Raw genomic sequence first — 21,438 nt, forward strand, 5'->3', positions numbered from 1 at the left:
ACCTGGTCAATTAAAAGAAGAATTTTTGGCAGGAATTTTTTAAGTATTAGAATTTAGTTTTTTTTTAAAAAAAGTTGAAAACCTTTTGCATAATTTTTACTGTTTTGAAAAAAATATACATTTACAATCCCATTTTTTTCAAAAACGTCGTTTTTTTACAAAAGGTTTCTCTTTTCATTTTTCCATTTGTCAGTTTTTTAAATTTTTTAATGTGAAGTTTTGAATTGAATCATTTTTTTAAATGAAAATCGTTTTTTACTAAAATGATTTTTTTAAAAAAAATTGTTGTGTTTTACACACTGTTTTCAAACAAAAATGTAAATCTTGATGTTTTTTTGTTTTTTATTTTCACTTTTTTTTCTGTTTTTTAATTTTATTATGTAAAAATTTAAATTTAATTAATTTTCTTTTTGAAAAAACAAAGTTTTACTAGAATAATTTTTCTTTCAAAAATGCCGTTTTTTACATAAGGTTTTTAACAAAAAATGCAACTTGTGCTGTTTTTATTTTTTTATTTTTCCTTTTCTGTTTTTGAATTTTTTATGTAAAATTTTAAATTTTTTTTCGAAAAATTTTGTTTTATTAAAAAAATTTCTTTCAAAAATGCCGTTTTTTGCATTAGGTTTTTAACAAAAAATGCAATTTTTGTTGTTTTTTATTTTTCTATATTTCCTTTTTTCTGTTTTTGAATATGAAATTCAATTAATTTCCTTTTTGAAAAAACAAGTTTTACTAGAATAAATTTTTTTTCAGAAATGTCGTTTTTTACAAAAGGTTTTTAACAAAAATTGCAATTTTTGTTGTTTTTTATTTTTCTTTTTTTCCTTTTTTCTGTTTTTCAATTTTTTAATGCAAAATATGAAATTCAATTAATTTCGTTTTTGAAAAAACAAGTTTTACTAGAATAATTTTCTTTTTCAAAAATGTCGTTTTTTACATAAGGTTTTTAACAAAAAATGCAACTTGTGTTGTTTTTTGTTTTTCCTTTTTTCTGTTTTTGAATTTTTTAGTGTAAAATTTTAATTTTAAACAATTTTTTTTTGAAAGAACAAGTTTTACTAGAATAATTTTTCTCTCAAAAAAGCCGTTTTTTACATAAGGTTTTTAACAAAAAATGCAACTTGTGTTGTTTTTTTTATTTTTCTATTTTTCCTTTTTTTTCTGCTTTCGAATTTTTCTATGTAAAACTTAATTTTTTTTTGAACAATCAAGTTTTACTAGAATAATTTTTGTTTCAAAAATGCCGTTTTTTACATACGGTTTTTAACAAAAAATGCAACTTGTGTTGTTTTTTGTTTTTCCTTTTTTCTATTTTTGAATTTTTTAGTGTAAAATTTTAATTTTAAACAATTTTTTTTGAAAAAACAAGTTTTACTAGAATAATTTTTCTCTCAAAAATGCCGTTTTTTGCATAAGGTTTTTAACAAAAATTGCAATTTTTGTTGTTTTTTATTTTTCTATTTTTCCTTTTTTCTGTTTTTCAATTTTTTAATGCAAAATATAAAATTCAATTAATTTCCTTTTTGAAAAAACAAGTTTTACTAGAATAATTTTTTTTTTCAAAAATGTCGTTTTTTACATAAGGTTTTTAACAAAAAATGCAACTTGTGTTGTTTTTTGTTTTTCCTTTTTTCTGTTTTTGAATTTTCTAGTGTAAAATTTTAATTTTAAACAATTTTTTTTTGAAAGAACAAGTTTTACTAGAATAATTTTTCTCTCAAAAAAGCCGTTTTTTACATAAGGTTTTTAACAAAAAATGCAACTTGTGTTGTTTTTTTATTTTTCTATTTTTCCTTTTTTTTCTGCTTTCGAATTTCTCTATGTAAAATTTAATTTTTTTTGAACAATCAAGTTTTACTAGAATAATTTTTGTTTCAAAAATGCCGTTTTTTACATAAGGTTTTTAACAAAAGATGCAACTTGTGTCATTTTTTATTTTTTCTATTTTTCATTTTTTCTGTTTTTGAATTTTTTAATGTAAAATATGAAATTCAATTAATCTCCTTTTTGAAAAAACAAGTTTTACTAGAATAATTGTTTTTTCGAAAATGTCGTTTTTTACATATGGTTTTTAACAAAAAATGCAACTTGTGTTGTTTTTTGTTTTTCCTTTTTTCTGTTTTTGAATTTTTTAATGTAAAATTTAAATTTAAAATAAATTTTTTTTGAAAAAACAAGTTTTACTAGAATAATTTTTCTTTCAAAAATGTCGTTTTTTACATAAAGTTTTTACCAAAAAATGCTATTTTTGTTTTTTATTTTTCTATTTTTTCAGTTTTTGAATGTTTTTAAAAAATTTTTTATTGAATTATTTTTTTTTTCTTAAAAAATGTTGTTTTCTAAAACATTTTTTTTCAAAAATGCCGTTTTTTACATTATGTATTTAACAAAAAATGTGAATTTTGTGGTTTTTTACTTTTCTGTTTTAGCTTTTTTCAGTTTTGGAAGTTTTTTTGTAAAATTTTTAATTCAATTTTTTTTTGAAAAATATTGTTTTAGTAAAACAATTTTTTTCCAAATGTCGTTTTTCGCATAATATTTTCAATAAAAAATGTAAGTTTGATGTTTTTCTTATTCTATTTTTCAATTTTTCAGCTCTTGATGTTTTTTGCAATTTCTTTAGCAAAGCATAAAATTGTAAAAATCAATGTATTACAATTTTTACAAAAATCAATTATTTAGTACAATTATTTATTACAAATTAATACACTTATTAATAAAGTTTGCAGAAATCTATAACAAATCAAGCTTTTGATGACAAGCATATTTGTTTTAATTTTTCATTTTAAACAATTACATTTTTATTGATATCATGTTCTTCTTGAGAAATTCCGATTTATTCATCGTCTCATGATAAACATACTTCAGAGTAAACCCCGGGGTACCGGTGTCGCGTGGTGACAATTACTAGCGTCAAGCATCCCTAGCGTGCATCTCTGGATGTTGTTCGGAAATAAAAGATCGTTGGGCGCGCATTGATATCATGTTCTTCTCAAGAAGAACATGATATCAATAAAAATGTAATTGTTTAAAATGAAAAATTAAAACAAATATGCTTGTCATCAAAAGCTTGATTTTTTATAGATTTCCGCAAACTTTATTAATAAGTGTATTAATTTGTAATAAATAATTGTACTAAATAATTGATTTTTGTAAAAGTTGTAATACATTGATTTTTACAATTTTATGCTTTGCTAAAGAAATTGCAAAAAACATCAAGAGCTGAAAAATTGAAAAATAGAATAAGAAAAACATCAAACTTACATTTTTTATTGAAAATATTATGCGAAAAACGATATTTGGAAAAAAATTGTTTTACTAAAACAATATTTTTCAAAAAAAAATTGAATTAAAAATTTTACAAAAAACTTCCAAAACTGAAAAAAGCTAAAACAGAAAAGTAAAAAACCACAAAATTCACATTTTTTGTTAAATACATAATGTAAAAAACGGCATTTTTGAAAAAAAATGTTTTAGAAAACAACATTTTTTAAGAAAAAAAAATAATTCAATAAAAAATTTTTTAAAAAAATTCAAAAACTGAAAAAATAGAAAAATAAAAAACAAAAATAGCATTCTTTGGTAAAAATTTTATGTAAAAAACGACATTTTAAAGAAAAATTATTCTAGTAAAACTTGTTTTTTCAAAAAAAAATTATTTTATATTTAAATTTTACATTAAAAAATTCAAAAAAAGAAAAAAGGAAAAACAAAAAACAACACAAGTTGCATTTTTTGTTAAAAACCATATGTAAAAAACGACATTTTTGAAAAAAAAATTATTCTAGTAAAACTTGTTTTTTCAAAAAGGAAATTAATTGAATTTCATATTTTACATTAAAAAATTCAAAAACAGAAAAAATGAAAAATAGAAAAATAAAAAACAACACAAGTTGCATTTTTTGTTAAAAACCGTATGTAAAAAACGGCATTTTTGAAACAAAAATTATTCTAGTAAAACTTGATTGTTCAAAAAAAATTAAGTTTTACATAGAAAAATTCGAAAGCAGAAAAAAAGGAAAAATAGAAAAATAAAAAAACAACACAAGTTGCATTTTTTGTTAAAAACCTTATGTAAAAAACGGCTTTTTTGAGAGAAAAATTATTCTAGTAAAACTTGTTTTTTCAAAAAAAAATTGTTTAAAATTAAAATTTTACACTAAAAAATTCAAAAAAAGAAAAAAGGAAAAACAAAAAACAACACAAGTTGCATTTTTTGTTAAAAACCATATGTAAAAAACGACATTTTTGAAAAAAAAATTATTCTAGTAAAACTTGTTTTTTCAAAAAGGAAATTAATTGAATTTCATATTTTACATTAAAAAATTGAAAAACAGAAAAAAGGAAAAAAAGAAAAATAAAAAACAACAAAAATTGCAATTTTTGTTAAAAACCTTATGCAAAAAACGGCATTTTTGAGAGAAAAATAATTCTAGTAAAACTTGTTTTTTCAAAAAAAATTGTTTAAAATTAAAATTTTACACTAAAAAATTCAAAAACAGAAAAAAGGAAAAACAAAAAACAACACAAGTTGCATTTTTTGTTAAAAACCTTATGTAAAAAACGACATTTTTGAAAAAAAAATTATTCTAGTAAAACTTGTTTTTTCAAAAAGGAAATTAATTGAATTTCATATTTTACATTAAAAAATTCAAAAACAGAAAAAATGAAAAATAGAAAAATAAAAAACAACACAAGTTGCATTTTTTGTTAAAAACCGTATGTAAAAAACGGCATTTTTGAAACAAAAATTATTCTATTAAAACTTGATTGTTCAAAAAAAATTAAGTTTTACATAGAAAAATTCGAAAGCAGAAAAAAAGGAAAAATAGAAAAATAAAAAAACAACACAAGTTGCATTTTTTGTTAAAAACCTTATGTAAAAAACGGCTTTTTTGAGAGAAAAATTATTCTAGTAAAACTTGTTTTTTCAAAAAAAAATTTTTTAAAATTAAAATTTTACACTAAAAAATTCAAAAAAAGAAAAAAGGAAAAACAAAAAACAACACAAGTTGCATTTTTTGTTAAAAACCATATGTAAAAAACGACATTTTTGAAAAAAAAAATTATTCTAGTAAAACTTGTTCTTTCAAAAAGGAAATTAATTGAATTTCATATTTTACATTAAAAAATTGAAAAACAGAAAAAAGGAAAAAAAAGAAAAAAAAAAACAACAAAAATTGCCTTTTTTGTTAAAAACCTTATGCAAAAAACGGCATTTTTGAGAGAAAAATAATTCTAGTAAAACTTGTTTTTTCAAAAAAAATTGTTTAAAATTAAAATTTTACACTAAAAAATTCAAAAACAGAAAAAAGGAAAAACAAAAAACAACACAAGTTGCATTTTTTGTTAAAAACCTTATGTAAAAAACGACATTTTTGAAAAAAAAAATTATTCTAGTAAAACTTGTTTTTTCAAAAAGGAAATTAATTGAATTTCATATTTTACATTAAAAAATTGAAAAACAGAAAAAAAGAAAAATAGAAAAATAAAAAACAACAAAAATTGCATTTTTTGTTAAAAACCTAATGCAAAAAACGGCATTTTTGAAAGAAATTTTTTTAATAAAACAAAATTTGTCGAAAAAAAAAATTTAAAATTTTACATCAAAAAATTCAAAAACAGAAAAGGAAAAATAAAAAAATAAAAACAGCACAAGTTGCATTTTTTGTTAAAAACCTTATGTAAAAAACGGCATTTTTGAAAGAAAAATTATTCTAGTAAAATTTTTTTTTTTCAAAAAGAAAATTAAATTTAAATTTTTACATAAAAAAATTAAAAAACAGAAAAAAAAGTAAAAATAAAAAATAAAAAACATCAAGATTTACATTTTTGTTTGAAAACAGTGTGTAAAACACAACAATTTTTTTAAAAAAAATCATTTTAGTAAAAAAAGATTTTCATATAAAAAAAATGATTCAGTTCAAAACTTCACATTAAAAAATTTAAAAAACTGACAAATGGAAAAATGAAAAGAGAAACCTTTTGTAAAAAAACGACGTTTTTGAAAAAAAATGGGATTGTAAATGTATATTTTTTTCAAAACAGTAAAAATTATGCAAAAGGTTTTCAACTTTTTTTTTTAAAAAACTAAATTCTAATACTTAAAAAATTCCTGCCAAAAATTCTTCTTTTAATTGACCAGGTTATTGCTGTTTTTTCAAAAAGGAAATTAATTGAATTTCATATTTTACATTAAAAAATTGAAAAACAGAAAAAAGGAAAAATAGAAAAATAAAAAACAACAGAAATTGCATTTTTTGTTAAAAACCTAATGCAAAAAACGGCATTTTTGAAAGAAATTTTTTTAATAAAACAAAATTTGTCGAAAATAAAAATTTAAAATTTTACATCAAAAAATTCAAAAACAGAAAAGGAAAAATAAAAAAATAAAAACAGCACAAGTTGCATTTTTTGTTAAAAACCTTATGTAAAAAACGGCATTTTTGAAAGAAAAATTATTCTAGTAAAATTTTTTTTTTCAAAAAGAAAATTAATTAAATTTAAATTTTTACATAAAAAAATTAAAAAACAGAAAAAAAAGTAAAAATAAAAAATAAAAAACATCAAGATTTACATTTTTGTTTGAAAACAGTGTGTAAAACACAACAATTTTTTTAAAAAAAATCATTTTAGTAAAAAAAGATTTTCATATAAAAAAAATGATTCAGTTCAAAACTTCACATTAAAAAATTTAAAAAACTGACAAATGGAAAAATGAAAAGAGAAACCTTTTGTAAAAAAACGACGTTTTTGAAAAAAATGGGATTGTAAATGTATATTTTTTTCAAAACAGTAAAAATTATGCAAAAGGTTTTCAACTTTTTTTTTAAAAAAACTAAATTCTAATACTTAAAAAATTCCTGCCAAAAATTCTTCTTTTAATTGACCAGGTTATTGCAATATTCTGATGGGAAGAATTGCTGCTGGAGTTTGCTTCGAAATTGTCACTGTTATCGCTTTGCATCATCCAGTATCAGCTGCCGGGAGTTCATTGCAGAGGCCAAAAAAACTAGCGTTTTTGAAAAAACATTTTATGAAAACAAGCCTTTTTCGTCGTTAACCGCAATTTTTGAGAAACAAAACAGATATTACAAAAACAGGCATTTTTTGACATAAATTTTAATTCAAAATTGAACTTTAAATAAAAGTTAATTTCGAAAATGCATTTGTAAAACTCAAATAGATTATATTATCAAAGTATCAATTCAAAAGCATACATGAAATTAAGCTTTTTCTGAGTGTAAAAAGAGAATATTACAAACTTAACAGTCAATTAGTCACCTCAGGAAATAATAGTTTTTGGATCTGAAATTATACCGGAAATACAAACAGATAATCAGTCAACGAAATAACTTCTCAGCCGGCTATTTTAGTTACTATACAAATCAGCAGCTCGTCTCAATTTGCACGATGGAGGACACATGTTGTCTTCGTTTTCATCACCATCTGAATTTTTACTTCCCACTCTTTCAGGGTTATTGACAGCAGGAGCCCTTCTCTTGACAGTCTTTTGTGTACAAGACGCTGGTTGCTCAGATTTGAGGGAAGTTTTTTCAGATATTTTTTCACTGGCTTCATTAGATAAAATATGATCTTGGTAATCTGTATTATCATTGAGTACAGTACTAAGGATGGTTCTGGCAGACTTGATTGAATTGTTTTCAACACTCGATGCTCCCTGTACTTCTTTCAATGCATCTTGTCCAGTGTCTGTAGAAAAACACGCAAAATGGACTGCCTGGTCAGATTTTTTGTTGTCTAACTTGGGATCAAGTGCGTTCTCTTCTTCTATAATTGCGATAATACTCCCTGTCAATGACCCATTTTCCCACTCGTCACAATCCCGATCAGGTTTCTGCTCCTGCAAATTGTCATACTCGTCAGACACACACCAGAGGAATTTAAGTTCTCTCTCCTCCTCAAAAATTCCTAATTGATTTTCATACATTGGTCTATAGGACAACTCATAATCACAAAATTGTGCACGGACTGATCTGCTCAGTTCCATGTTGTCTGAGACTTGTAAAGTTTTGTTTTCGATGTGGTTCTCGTAGTAGTCTACAGTTGTCTGTTTGTATGGAACAGAGACTTCTGGCAAATTCTCGATTGCAATAATGAAGACTAGAAGCTGCCTCGGAATGGAGAATGGAGGTTCAGCTACCCAGCCGAAGCACGTCTTCCTCTCCTTTATAATTGCTACATCATCATTGAAATCGGGGAAGAAGAAGTGGGCCTTAAGATTTTCGTTCAATTTCACAGATTTGATATTCATTATTCCAGCCTTTTTTAGGTGACGACGGTTGAACTCCTAAATAAATTGAAAATACAGATATTGAAAAAAACTTTCTCTCTGAAGAAATAATATGCTATTTGCGAATGAGTACGATGATTATAATAGCCCATTATTCTTTTTTTTGGTCTGTTTTCATATTCTATAACAGAGGTGACTTACCTGGAATGGGAAATAGGAAGATATCCTAGAGATGAAGAATCTCCACTGAAAGGTTTATAACTGAAAACTTAGGTTTGTAGGAAAAAGAGATTAAAATTGTCTCCGAAAAAAAAATGAAAAAGTCTAACTATAGCTAAGTTGTTGAAGAGAACGAAAATAAGCGCAATGAGTTGAATTTTTGTTTGTGCACTACAATAAAAAATGACATCATTATGACGCAATAGTGACGTAATTATTACAATACTATGAGTAAGACTTCAAGCACGTGAGTTGTGCATGCTTTGATAAACTAGGAACAATATCGTAAGTAGTAAGGATTATTTTTTGTTCACATGACTTCAGTGACCCCATACAATACATAGGTATCCCTAATTGCAGCAATCATATGACGTAGCTGGAGTAAATTTTGTTCCAAAGAGGTCAGTGGCCCTCTTACAAAAAATGATCACGTAATTGTTCTTAATTGAGAAGATAGTAGGGCGTAATTGTTAAATTACTATGGTTGAACTTTTAACGATTAATTCTGTACAATAGCAAAAAATTCGTGACAAATTTGTACTCATTAAACCTATATCAATCACCTGAGAAGATTAGTCTTTACAAAAGATGATATCAAAAGTTTGTGTTTTAAGGTCACTAAATAATTGGATTGTCGATAACAAATTAGAGAAAAGCGGATGATGGCAAGATTGTCTAATTTTTGATATATTTTTGATAAATATTTTATACAATTTTGTTACTTAGCTTAGAATTTGGGTATTTTTTGACAATGCTAAAAAGTTGGGTAGAATTTGGTTGTTCTTTGACAAGATTTCGCTACTTTGAGGTAAAAATGGGTATTTATTGGCGAGATTTGTGTCTCTTTGTGTAGCAATTATTGAGATAGTTTTGCTGGAACAGTGCTCGCAGGGTTTAGGGTTTTTACGCAGGGTTTAGGGTTTTTTGGCAAAACGTAGTAGATTTGGTAATAATTGGGTACTTTTTGCTATGAATTGTGTAACTCTGGACTAGAAAAAAGATATTTCTGAGCTATAATTGTTTTTTTGGCAATAGTTTGATATTTTTTGGTAACATTTGGATATTTTAGAGAAAAATTGGATGTTTTGTGTCAAGAATTGGGTGTTTTTTTATTTACCACCATTGAACTTCACTTTGAAAAATGCCCTCTTAAGTTGTACTGTAGTATACATTTTCGACCAAAAAAAATTTTTTAGTTTGAGGTTTCAGAATCTGAAACTACGAAAAAAAAACAAAAAAATTTTCAGTGATGGTTTTCTGTGTTTTAGTATTTTTCATTGAAATCTGTTAAAAAATTTCAACCGATTATTAGAACAACTTTATATACAAATTTTTTTAACGGTTTCGGGTTTTTGAAACTAAAACTACCGAGAAAAAAAACAGAAACTACCAAATGAAAATGCCAAAAAATCGGTTTCTTGCAGGCTTTCACATCATGAGTAAAAAAAATAGAAAAAAAAATACAATTTTCAAAAACAATTTTCAAGAAGCTTTTGCGAAAAACTTCCGATAATTTGAAATTATTGAAAACAAAACTTCAGTAATAATCCAAAAATTTTAAAAAAAAATGATAATCGAAAACGTTATGCGTAAATGGATAGTTTGAAAGTAAAAGTTCTGCAGATGAATTTTATTAAGTAGATAAGATTAGCTGAAGTGCATTAGAGCGGATGCATTTCCCTGGGGTAATTAAGATAATTACCCCTGGGTAATTACGATAAGATGGCAGGTCTATTGTTCTCACTCTCTTTTTTAGGTACGTCTTTGGAAAATTGATGAAAGTAGGCTATAGGTAATCTTTATACATAGGTACGTCCTTTTACCCCCCCCCCCCCCCTGTCTTGCTCCGATATAACTACTCACATTTTATAAATCTTTTCAGGTTGCGCCCCCCTCCCCCTCCCAGCTTTTGGGTGCATAATATTTGCAAACCCCCGTTGCATGTGCATACTTTTACATAATGCATTGCCATTTCATGGCTTGTTATGGCACGTGCTCTGTAACGCGCAAAAGATACTGGGGGGACACTAACGGCAAAGATCAAAAGATCCCATTCTCCTTTGAGCGTTTTTTCTAGAACAATCTTTCATTTTACTTCTTGAGTGACTTTTCACGCTTGACTTCGCGATAATTGCGTGACTTAAATTGTTCATATTCAGAATATAAGTCTGTTGCTAAATCAAGAGCGATATTATTATAAGTATTTACAATGCCCCGATTGCTGAGTGACTATTGCTGCAGTCCTTTACGCTGGAGGTATGGTGTTAGAACCCATCCTTTGTGGGAAATTTTTTGCACTCATTATCTAGGCTATACAGCCATCACTGAATTAAAGTTCTGCTGCTCTGGAATGTCTGGACATCTGATATAAAATGCAAGTATGCGCCTTTTTGGATTTTTTATTGATTTCATATTAATTGCTCCTGAACGCAATTTGAATCAATTATTGTAAACGTCCGTGTCTTTTTATGCAAAATTTTTGCCTGCATTTGCGCTGTGGTGATTATTTCAGGCTTGACTATTCAGGCTTCAGTTTTGCATGATCCGAATTGCGCTCATTTCGCAGTCAACTCTGTGGCTAACTAATGTAAACACGATTGAAACCCAATAGCAAAGCCACTGTAGCTTAGTGATTGAGGTAGTAGAAAACCATCCGTGAGGGCGCATGGTCGAGTCACTCCACAGTCGTATTTTGCACCCCTTATACAGGATTCTCCACACCGCCTCCTCCCTCCTGAATTAAATTTCCCCGCTTTGTTCGAGAGCAATTTTTCTGACGTTAATCGAATAAGGCATCAATCAAAGATATTTGCAAGTAAGTATGACAGCTGATATTGCAGCGAATCGCTTTACCATGACAAGAGTAACATTGAGAAACGTTTGTAAGCTAAAAACAACCAAAGACGTCATTTTATGGATAATTTTTTGTTCAAAGACGTCATTTAATGGATAATTTACAAATATACCTAAAAGCTTATTTTGTTTTCGGTACTGAAAAGACCTAGTGGTATTTCCGGTCGGTATGAAAGTTTTTAGAATGGTGCTCGCAAATCTACAACAATGATTGAATCGATGCAAAAAAATTGAAGAAAAAGTTGGGTCAGTGCCACTGAACATATGAATTTGAATGGTGTCTGAGTGGACTTAGTTAAATTCGAAAAACTGAAGTTTGTGCCCATACGGAGGAATTGCAGATAAAAATATTATTTTGAATCCACTAAATGGTACGTAAAAATTAGCCCTGTGTAACCTTATGTAGAGCATATGACTTTACATTAATTGCGCAAGAAAGTGATAGTGGGAGAAACGTTCCATTGTCAATGCAAAATTTCTGTAATAATATCAGTCAGTGAAGATTTTGACCACCATCCACTATAATTGGATAAAAACTATTTACAAGGCAATCTCCTCTTTCAATCAGAATTCCACATTGGAAATTTTATCGAAGGTTAAACCTTTTGTGCGACTTTTCACAGTCAACAATTGTTTCAATCAAATATTTTAATCAACGGTGGTGAACTTTGAGCTGCTTGAACCTATTGTCAGAGGCGCTGAAAAGTTCATATTTCAAAATTTCATGAGATATTCTTTTATTTCTACAGCTGATATTAGTAATTGTTCGAGTTTGATATTTATGAAATCCATATGTTGATTTTCTATATGACAAAGGCTAAGAAAAACAAACGGAATAGCATCTTAAATGGAAACAAAAATATCAATTTTCATTAGTAATTTTTTAAATACATGAAAATATCAGCCTTGCTATCAATAAAGCTGATTTTTTTTTTGAAAAACATGCTGATTTATCGCTATTCCAGGAAGTTACAATCGCGAGTCAATTGCCGCGCTAAAATTTACGATAGGACTGAACACAATCTACCACCTCTTAAGATGTGAGACGAGTGGAAGAATGGATGCCGCAGAATTCCACTTTATTTACAACTTAATTCTCCTTTTGATACAAATGGCCGAGCATTTGTCAGCATTTAACTAGTTTTCACTATTCTCACCAATTTTTTAAACAGTAGAAAGCTTTAGTTTTGCAGTATTTGCTTGCTTTTAGCTCTGTACAAGAGTTCCTTTGCCTTCAAACTGTTCTCACTTCGTGACTACTTGGGTGGATGTCTTCTACCTCTGGGTGGGTTCATAATCGGAGCATTGGCTGCCACTATTCTCAGATTGAGATTCTCACAGACCAAAACTATCTCTCTAGAAGTGGGTCAGTTCCTCTTTCTTGATTACCAAACGGTTTATTCTCTCAGAAACAGCAAAAGATACAAGATTTTTCACATTTTTCTAATACAGCTTTTCAACTAGAAATTGTAATTAAATGGTTATTTGAAGATGGTTTTTTTTCCATTAAAGAGATCAATTTGATCAATTCACAATTATCATCCATGACAGTCGATGATGAGTTAGCTAACAATTAACTTTAAATCCAGTAGTGTGTAGTAGATTTGGTTCTGTCCTGATTTAAAAGATCAAAGATGCAGCCAAAAATTCTTTAAACAATTTTTTTAAAAAAAAATTGATAACTTGGAAATTTAATGTTTTTTTGTATATATCTTGGATGTAAAAAATTAATCATCCAAATTGCCTGCAACCCCGCCTACTCTTAATTAATTATTGTTTCTATTTTCAGGTATGCAGAATACCCTTATCGTAGTAACGATGATCAACTTGGTGTTTGAGCCACCCCAGAGCAACCTGAACTCTCTGATGCCGATAAGCATTGCCATAATGACATGTCTAGTGGCCATTCCCTTCTTTCTAATCCACTACTTCACATACAAGTACAGCGAGAGATACAGAGAAGTGTGTGAGAGTAACAGGGAGGAACAGTTGAGACAACGACAGAGGTGAAGATCCCAATTGTTCAAAATAATCACAATCACCGTCTCCTCTCCCCCACCCAAACGATATTTTCATTTTCCATTTTCATAAGCAGGTATAAACACGGCTCTCAAAAAGGTTTGAATAACAAAAAGGACGGATAAGACAATGACAGATTTGAACACTACAATTGTTCAAAAGAATCAATTGGAGCTCTTCCCCCCCCCCCCCCTCCCTCCCTTGACATATTTTCACTCTCTTGTGTGAACCAACTAACTAAAAAGATTTTCATTGAAGAAACTTAGCTTTGAATGAGGTAAAACACAGAGCACATTTATTGACAATCAAAATAACCGCCGCTGTTCAGCACTATCACCAGGTAAGAACAACGCAAATCAAATCCCAAAAAATGCTGTCTTCGTCAATTTCCTCGGGTAAGAACATGGCTTGTGTGCACGATAAGTCTGAACAGCCGTTAATGCTCAAAGTGCTCGCTATTAGCATTGAGATGACTTTCATTATTAACACATTCATCAACTATTTCACGCGGCTCACTGAAAGCCTTGGTTCCTCAAAGATCTGGGTTCCGTCCATCGCCCATCAAAGCAACTCGTTTTAAGGTCTCTCATATGAAGTCGAAAAGTGACCACCTAAAGTTCCTGCACAAAGGGTTAAGAAAATTAGTGATTCTAGTTTTCTTTCGAAATCAAGCGTTATTCTTTCTATCTCGTCTTCTGAAAGCCTTAAAGGAACTGCAGCTTTTTTCAGATACGTGAAAGCTGCTAGTGATGTGCTGCTAACAAATGGAGTCAGGAACGGAAATCTTGATCTCAAATCACTATCAGGACAAGTGACTTCCTTTCACTTAGCGAAGATAGGTGAGCTCGGCAGCTATTTAGCAAGCTGAGAAGAAACGGTTTCGAACGCTGTCGTGCCGATTGATAGCGTCACCTCTTTCAAAGCAAGAGGCGACATGATTTCCAAATTTGCGAATAATCCTTCTCTCAAAATTCTTTCGGCGACACACTGGCTGTTTTCGCGGAACCTTTTCGTGCACTCAGTACTTGAAAAGATTTTCGGACTGTATCTGGGGATTTTTTGGCCATAAAGTTGTTGAAAGCACCATAAAAAAGCTCTAGCGGCTTTTTTGTTCCGAACCACTTTGATGCTCCACTCAAGCTCAACTGGGTTTGTTTTGTCAGCCAATTTTGGCCGATCAATATATTAATTGCAGAGAAATCTGAGTGGTATCATTAGAAAGAGCGTACAATGTAGAACATAGAATCCTTTTTTCAAAGATTTTCGAGGTTTGAATTTGAATTTGAATTTCTCCTGTTAATTTATAAAGCACGCAGAAGTTGTGGACACAGCAGAATCCACTATGAAAAATCCATAAATCCAAAATTTCATCAGGAGTGGACGCTTGCAAATACTAACGTATCTTAATTAAGCTCCCAGATTTTATTTAAAAACAAGTTTTTTTAACGTATCGTTTTGAATGATCAAGCTATATTGAAGTGCATTGACTAGTTTTTTAACTTTTATGCGGGACATGGTCTCTTGTTCATGCTGAGGTAGTATTTTTTGTTTCAGTAGAAAATTTATCAAAATTCTACCGCGATAACCCAGAGATGTCCGAGTTGAAATTCTTTTTGACGTTTTTGTTTGTATAAAGCGAGTGGTTTTCGAGCGAGTATTGTACGAAAAATTTTGATTTGCGGTCAAAATCTCATTCATCATTTTGTTTGAATGTAACCCAAAGTATGATTTAAGGCTGAATGAAAGCAGATGTTTTATGTACAATTCACAAATTGTCAAAATTTTGAACTCGAATAAAGTATCAAAGATGGAGTCACTTGGTTTCTTTCTAAGGACAATTCTCAAAATTTTCTTTTGTAACCGTTCAATTTTTTGAAGCTTATTCAACGTTGTTCCACCATAAATAAGAAGTCCATACTCAAAAATTGGTACCACTGTAGTTTTGTAGAACATCAAAACGGTGTTGCGACTGCAAGTTCTTAGCCTTGCAATTATTCCGATCCACTTCTTTAATTTTAAACAAATGGATTCCACATGTTTTTCGAAAGTTAAATTCGCGTCTAAAATTACTCCTAGATATTTGTAGGTATTGCACTTCTGAACTGGGCAGTTTTGAATGTTTGTGTTTGCTTTAGTTTCAAAAAAAATCATTACAAAAGTTTTTGATTCGTTTAAATCCAATTTATTTTGATGTAGCCAATGTGAAACTGAATGAATTTCAGTAATTAATTCTTCATAGGTTGGTCTGCTTTTGAAAAGGAGGCTGGTATCATCGGCAAAAAAATACGGAGTGGACAATTTACAAGCGTCCACAAAGTCATTAAAATACAGTATAAATAATACAGGACCCAGAACAGAACCTTGAGGAACTCCATTTTTTACTATTAGTTCTTTCGATATTCTATTTTTCCATATAACACACTGTGTTCTTGATTTGAGATATGAAGAAAACCAGCTTAAAACCTGACCCCTAATTCCAAAGTTTTCTAATTTTTTCAACAGCAGCGAGTGATTAACAGTGTCGAATGCCTTTTTCAAATCTAGGAAGACCGTGGTGCTATTGTTCCCTTTTTCTTTTTCCAACCTTATGTTTTCCACTACATTTACGAGTGCATCAACTGTTGATCTCCGATTACGGAAACCAAACTGATTTTAACCAAGAATTTTGAATTTCTCTATGTAGTTGAGAAGTTTTATTTTCATAATTTTTTCAAATACTTTTCCAAAAGACGGCAAAATCGAAATTGGTCGATAGTTATTGGCATCAGTTTTTGATCCCGTTTTGAAATGCGGTTGGATAGTTGCTCGTTTTAGGCTATTTGGGAAAACTCCGCTCAAAAAAGATTCGTTGATATAATTAACTAAAAATGGGGCTAAAGTTCTATCAAATCTCTTAATGAAGGTGTTAGTGATCAGATCCACACCATGCGCAAAAGAATTTTGTAGGCTGGCTATTTGTGAAAGCACTTCTACTAAATTTATTTCATGTAACATCATAGATTGTTCTTCAGCATAATTAGATGAAGGTAAGCTTATTTGAGGTAATTTGCTTACTATTTCATCTGCAACATTTACAAAATGTTCATTGAAATAATCAGCTATGCTGCTGGGGTCATCAGTTCCAATATTATTGAAAACAAGGTTATAACTCACATCACTTCTTCTGTTCCTGCCTATCAATTTGTTTATGATTTTGTACATTTTCCTTGAGTCCCTACCACAATTTTGAATTTTGTTTTGTATGAAAAGTTTTTTTGTGTCGTTTATGATTTGAGTACTCTTGCTTTTCAGTTGAAGATATCTATTTTTATCGATGTTGTTTTGTGTTCTCAACCATTTTGTTCTTGCATTGTTTCTCTTCGCAAAAAGATTTTTTATTCGATTTGTGACCCATTGATTCCTATTTTTCTTTTGTTTTATTTCAGCCAAAGGCTGGTGTTTGTCGACTACAAAATGTAAACAGTTACAAAATGCGTTGAAAGATTGATCCGTATTGTTGTTCTGAAATATGATTAAATTGTTTTCCAGTTCCTTTTTGTATTTTTCAAACAGTATTTTGTTGTTTAAGGCAGACATACTGCGACGTTTAGATGCTTTTATCTTGGGTTTAATCATACTTTTTGTTAGACTGAAAAATACTGGATAATGATCTGTGATGTCGTAACTGATAGAATTTACTATGCATTGATTTTTGTTGATAATTGTCAGAAATAAATCGAGGGATGATTTTGTTGTCGACGTTTCTCTAGTTATACCCGAATCCATTAGGTTTATACCGTTACTAGAGATAACATCTTCAAATCGCTTTTTTATTGGAGTCAGAGATAGCTGATCTATATTGAAGTCTCCACATATAATAAGATTTTGGTTCGCATCCACCATAGTCACAAGATAGCTGTCAAATTCAGTCAAGAACTGATTTTTACTGAACCCAGGGAGAACATAGTATGTAATCAAAGTATAGTTTTCGTTATTTGTTCTAATTTTTATACCTAGGCTCTCATCATAGTTCGTTGGAAAGCTATCTAACAGAAGAATATCCTCCCTGCAAAACATGGCTACTCCTCCACCAATTCCCACCCTGTTTTTAGCAATTATTTTCTGATAACCTGATATATTGAAGTGTTCTTCATGAGAACCCTCTTGTATCCAAGCTTCAACAAGGCAAATCACAGTTGGTAGGGACTCAAATGTTTGCAAAAAAACCTGAAGTTCCTCAAGGTGTTTGTTTAGAGACCGGATATTAACAAGCAAGACTGTGAATGTTAGTTTTTTGATGCATAACTTTTGTTTTGCTGAAATGAAACACCGTACATATTTTGTCTTTTGTTCATTGGTATATCATTTCCATTGTTTGTTGCGTCCATATCAGGCGAAAAAGCATAGGTTCTTTTGTTATTTATTAATGGAGTACCATTTTGTACAGTTTGCAAACTCTTTTGTTGTCTCCCTTGATAATCCGTTAGCTCGCTGATGTCATCAACTGGTTGATATCTTTCACCATCAAAAGCCCATAAGTGTGATTTCTTAATCTTATAGTGAATGTCCAGTTCTCGAGCTTTTTTTTCAATGATAACATCCTTTTTCGCCAGTCGTTCATGAATGAAAATAGGATTCCCCATCGAATTTCTCAGACCTCTTAACCATGAAGCACGTTTCAGAATTATGTCCCTTTGTTGCAAATACAAAAATTGAACAATAATAGGCGCAATGTTTCCATTTTTTAGTGAGTGGGCAATCGAGATTTCGTCGGGATTCAAACTAACCTGTAAGATGTTGTTTACTATTTGTAAAATTGGTGCGAGTACATTACCATCAGCTGGGATGTCGATGTTAGTAAAAATAAGAAACGGTCTGTTTTGATATCTTTCTACTGCTGTTAATCGTTTTTCTAACTGATAAATGTTGTTTTCTGAAGTAATTTGGTTATTCTCAAGTTTTTCGAGACGATCCGTAAGATTTTGTATGACTAGGTTTTGCTTTGTTACAGTATTTGTAAGTTTTTCAATAATTTGTTTCAGTTCGGAAATATTTCCTGTAGTAAAGTTCTCTTGGTTGGCCATTTTGATAATAAAGCTACGTGAATTTCAAAGATTTTGAATGGCATAAAAAGAGCAAGAAAGAGCAACTGCTTTGTTTCGCTCTGTTTCGTTTGTGATGATGAGGTTTCAAATTTTGTGAAAATGCGAATGACATTCCTTGCATTCGTCACCTTTTTTCTCGAATTTTGCTCAATTTTTCGTCAACTTCACTCAAAATTGGTCACATTTTAACAAACATGTTATTGGTCTTGCCTATAAATAAAGAGCAGTGTTGCTCAATCCCTTGATACAAAAATGTTAGCTAAAATTTGCTGAATTTTTCAAAATTCAGACTTTTCCATCAGTAGTTGCCCAAATACGCTTCTTAAGCCCATTTTGTTCAAATTTGCCGGAATCAGAGAATTTTTAACTGCGGATGTTAATGCTAGAGATTAACTTCTTACGTTTATTGTGTTTTACCGCCTTTTGTAAGTTGATTTTTTTCCAAAAGTTGTAACAAGTAAAGTCACGATGATGAAATGTTGTAAAACCGGAAATGATACTCTTGCTTGAATTGTGTAACCTGAAACAAAGCATGAGCAACCAAACTAATTAAAACTTAAAGCTAAGACTCAAGACAGGTAACGACCTATCACCCTTCCCAATGCGGACCAGCGGAACCATGGTGTTATCATTTTGGCGCTCAAAATGTCCGCTTGATCAACAAGATTACTACATTGGCAAGTGTCCGCAGTTTCTTAGTCTCGATGTTAGCAGACGCAATAGCGAAGCAAAGAAGAACTCTTTGTGCTTCAATTGCCTAAGTACCAGTCACGCAGCCAAAAACTGCACGTCAAAAGTTCTCTGTCGACATTGCAATGGCAAACACCACAGCCTTCTCCACACAGACAGACAAAAAGCACTCGAATCTACAAACTTGACAGAAATTGATCTCCCATTGTGTGAACCATTGGACCAACAGGACAAAAGCAATGACAATCCAACCCAGGTTTACAATCCTGGTTTTCCACCAAGAACAAGAAATCAACTACAGGTGACACCTGTCACCCTTTTCGGAAATGATAATAAAAGACATAATGTTATGGCATTCTGGACAACGGTAGCACCATTTCATACGTCCTCAACACCACTGCCGACAAGGTAGGGGCTCCAAAAACTTCCGACTTTGATCTGAATGTGTCGCACGCATTTGACGAATCCGTCATGCACGCAAATCTTGTTCGCTTGGACATTGGAAAGCTCAATAGCGATCAACCACTCCTCCGTTTAAACTATGTTCATGCAGTGAGAAATTGGACTTTCAACGATGCACCTGTGAACGATTTGAACGAAGCATGTTCGTCCTACCCTCACCTTCAACATATACATTTTCCAAGATAACAAGATACAGATACTTTTAGGTGTTGACGCTACCCAGTACATTTTGGAACGCGAGTTCCTTCAAGGAACCTCAGGAAGCCCCTTTGCCTGACGCAATCTTCTCGGTTGGACAATTACAGGCCCAATTAAGCGAAAAACCGAGCCATTCCTGCAGGAAACAAACTTCCTATCTCATAGTTATAGAGCCTTTGACCATGCGCTCACAAATTTAACTGTTGATACTGAAAGACATCTCAGTGAATGTGTGACCAGTTTCTGGAAAATAGAGAATACAGGAACCGAGTTTGAAGAAACTGCAGATGCGTCAACAGACAGTAAAAGAGCAGTTCAAATATTACAAGATACAATCCATCATATCGGAGACAGATATGAAATTGGTTTACTTTGGAAACAGGACAGTAAATTAGAAAACAACTATCCAGTTGCCAAAGCACAACTTGACAGCCTTCAGCGCCGACTTAACAAAGATATTGAATTGAAACAGTTGTATGAGAAAACTTTGGAAACAGATTTAGAGAAGGGTTATGTCAAACCAGTAACTTTCTCAAATCCAGCACCAGAGAAGATTTGGTACCTTCCCCATCACCCCGTCACCAACCCCAACAAACCTGGGAGAGTCAGGCGTGTTGCAAACGCCGCATCTGTTTTTAAGAAGCAGTCGCTAAACAAAAACCTTTTGTCAGGCCCAGACCTTCTCAATAACCTGGTCGGCTTACTACTTCGCTTTCGCCAGGATTCTGTTGCAGTAATGGCAGACAGAGGCCATGTTTATGCAAATTTGCATGCGAACAGAAGATCAGTCATGTCTCCGTTATCTTTGGCCGTCAAACAACTCCGTACAGCAGTTCCAGTATACGCGACTCATCTTTGGAGCCAGATGTTCACCAACTACAGCAATATTTGTCCTCCAAGAAACAGCAAAAGACTTCGGAAACACCGCTACAAAAGATCTAATATTCAACAGTTTCTACATGGATGACTTTGTACATTCGTTCGTCAATGAACAGAAAGCTGAAACTGCAGTTCAAGACTTGCGACAAACACTCTCTAAAGGAGGTTTCAGTCTAACTAAGTTTGTCTCAAACTCTGTTCAATGTCTAAGCAAAATACCCAAAGAACATTGTGACAGTGAAAAAGACAAACATCGTGTCTTAGGCGTAATGTGGAATACAGTTAATGATACTTTCTTCCACGAGAAGCTTGCCAAAGTTCAGGAAGACAAAACGGACTACACACTCAGAAAGCTCCTTTCCTTAATTGCCTGCTTGTTCGATCCATTAGGAATCATTGCCCCATTATTGATTACACTCAAAATCATCTTGCCGGATACTTGGAAAGAAGGACTTGCATGTGATGATCTCCTGTCAGATGAGAAACAGAAATCAACAAAAACTTGGATAGAGCAATATCTAAATGTGCAAGAAATATCAACGCCACGATGTTTTTTTTCTCCGAACGAACCATCTCCGATAAACCAGTTACATTGCTTCTGTGATGCCTCACAGCTGGCTTATGGAGCAGTCATATACATCAGGTCTCAATCAGCTAACACCATTTCAACGGGGTTTGTCATAGCTAGAGCTAAACTTGCGCCACTAAAGCAAATCAGTATCCCGAAACTTGAGTTGCAAGCAGCCGTGCTGGGATGTAGACTAATGCAATTTGATTCCA

The 21,438-nt window shown here is 30.8% G+C and overlaps 2 protein-coding genes across 3 annotated transcripts in view; one reads left to right on the forward strand and one right to left on the reverse strand.

Moving 5' to 3' along the window:
- The window catches only part of LOC142353713 (importin-8-like), a 371,797-nt gene that overhangs the window by 180,021 nt on the left and 170,338 nt on the right, over window positions 1–21,438 (reverse strand). The window lies entirely within an intron of this gene.
- The window catches only part of LOC142353712 (ileal sodium/bile acid cotransporter-like), an 88,656-nt gene that overhangs the window by 51,690 nt on the left and 15,528 nt on the right, over window positions 1–21,438 (forward strand). For both annotated transcript variants that reach the window (XM_075406043.1, XM_075406044.1), the window contains exons 6-7: window positions 12,537–12,692; window positions 13,116–13,332. In XM_075406043.1, coding sequence (XP_075262158.1) covers window positions 12,537–12,692; window positions 13,116–13,332 — 373 coding nt within the window. The remainder of the gene's footprint in view (window positions 1–12,536; window positions 12,693–13,115; window positions 13,333–21,438) is intronic.

Source organism: Convolutriloba macropyga, chromosome 14, assembly GCF_964194025.1.
Source record: "Convolutriloba macropyga chromosome 14, txConMacr16.3, whole genome shotgun sequence".
In the NCBI taxonomy this organism is placed as follows: domain Eukaryota; kingdom Metazoa; phylum Xenacoelomorpha; order Acoela; family Convolutidae; genus Convolutriloba; species Convolutriloba macropyga.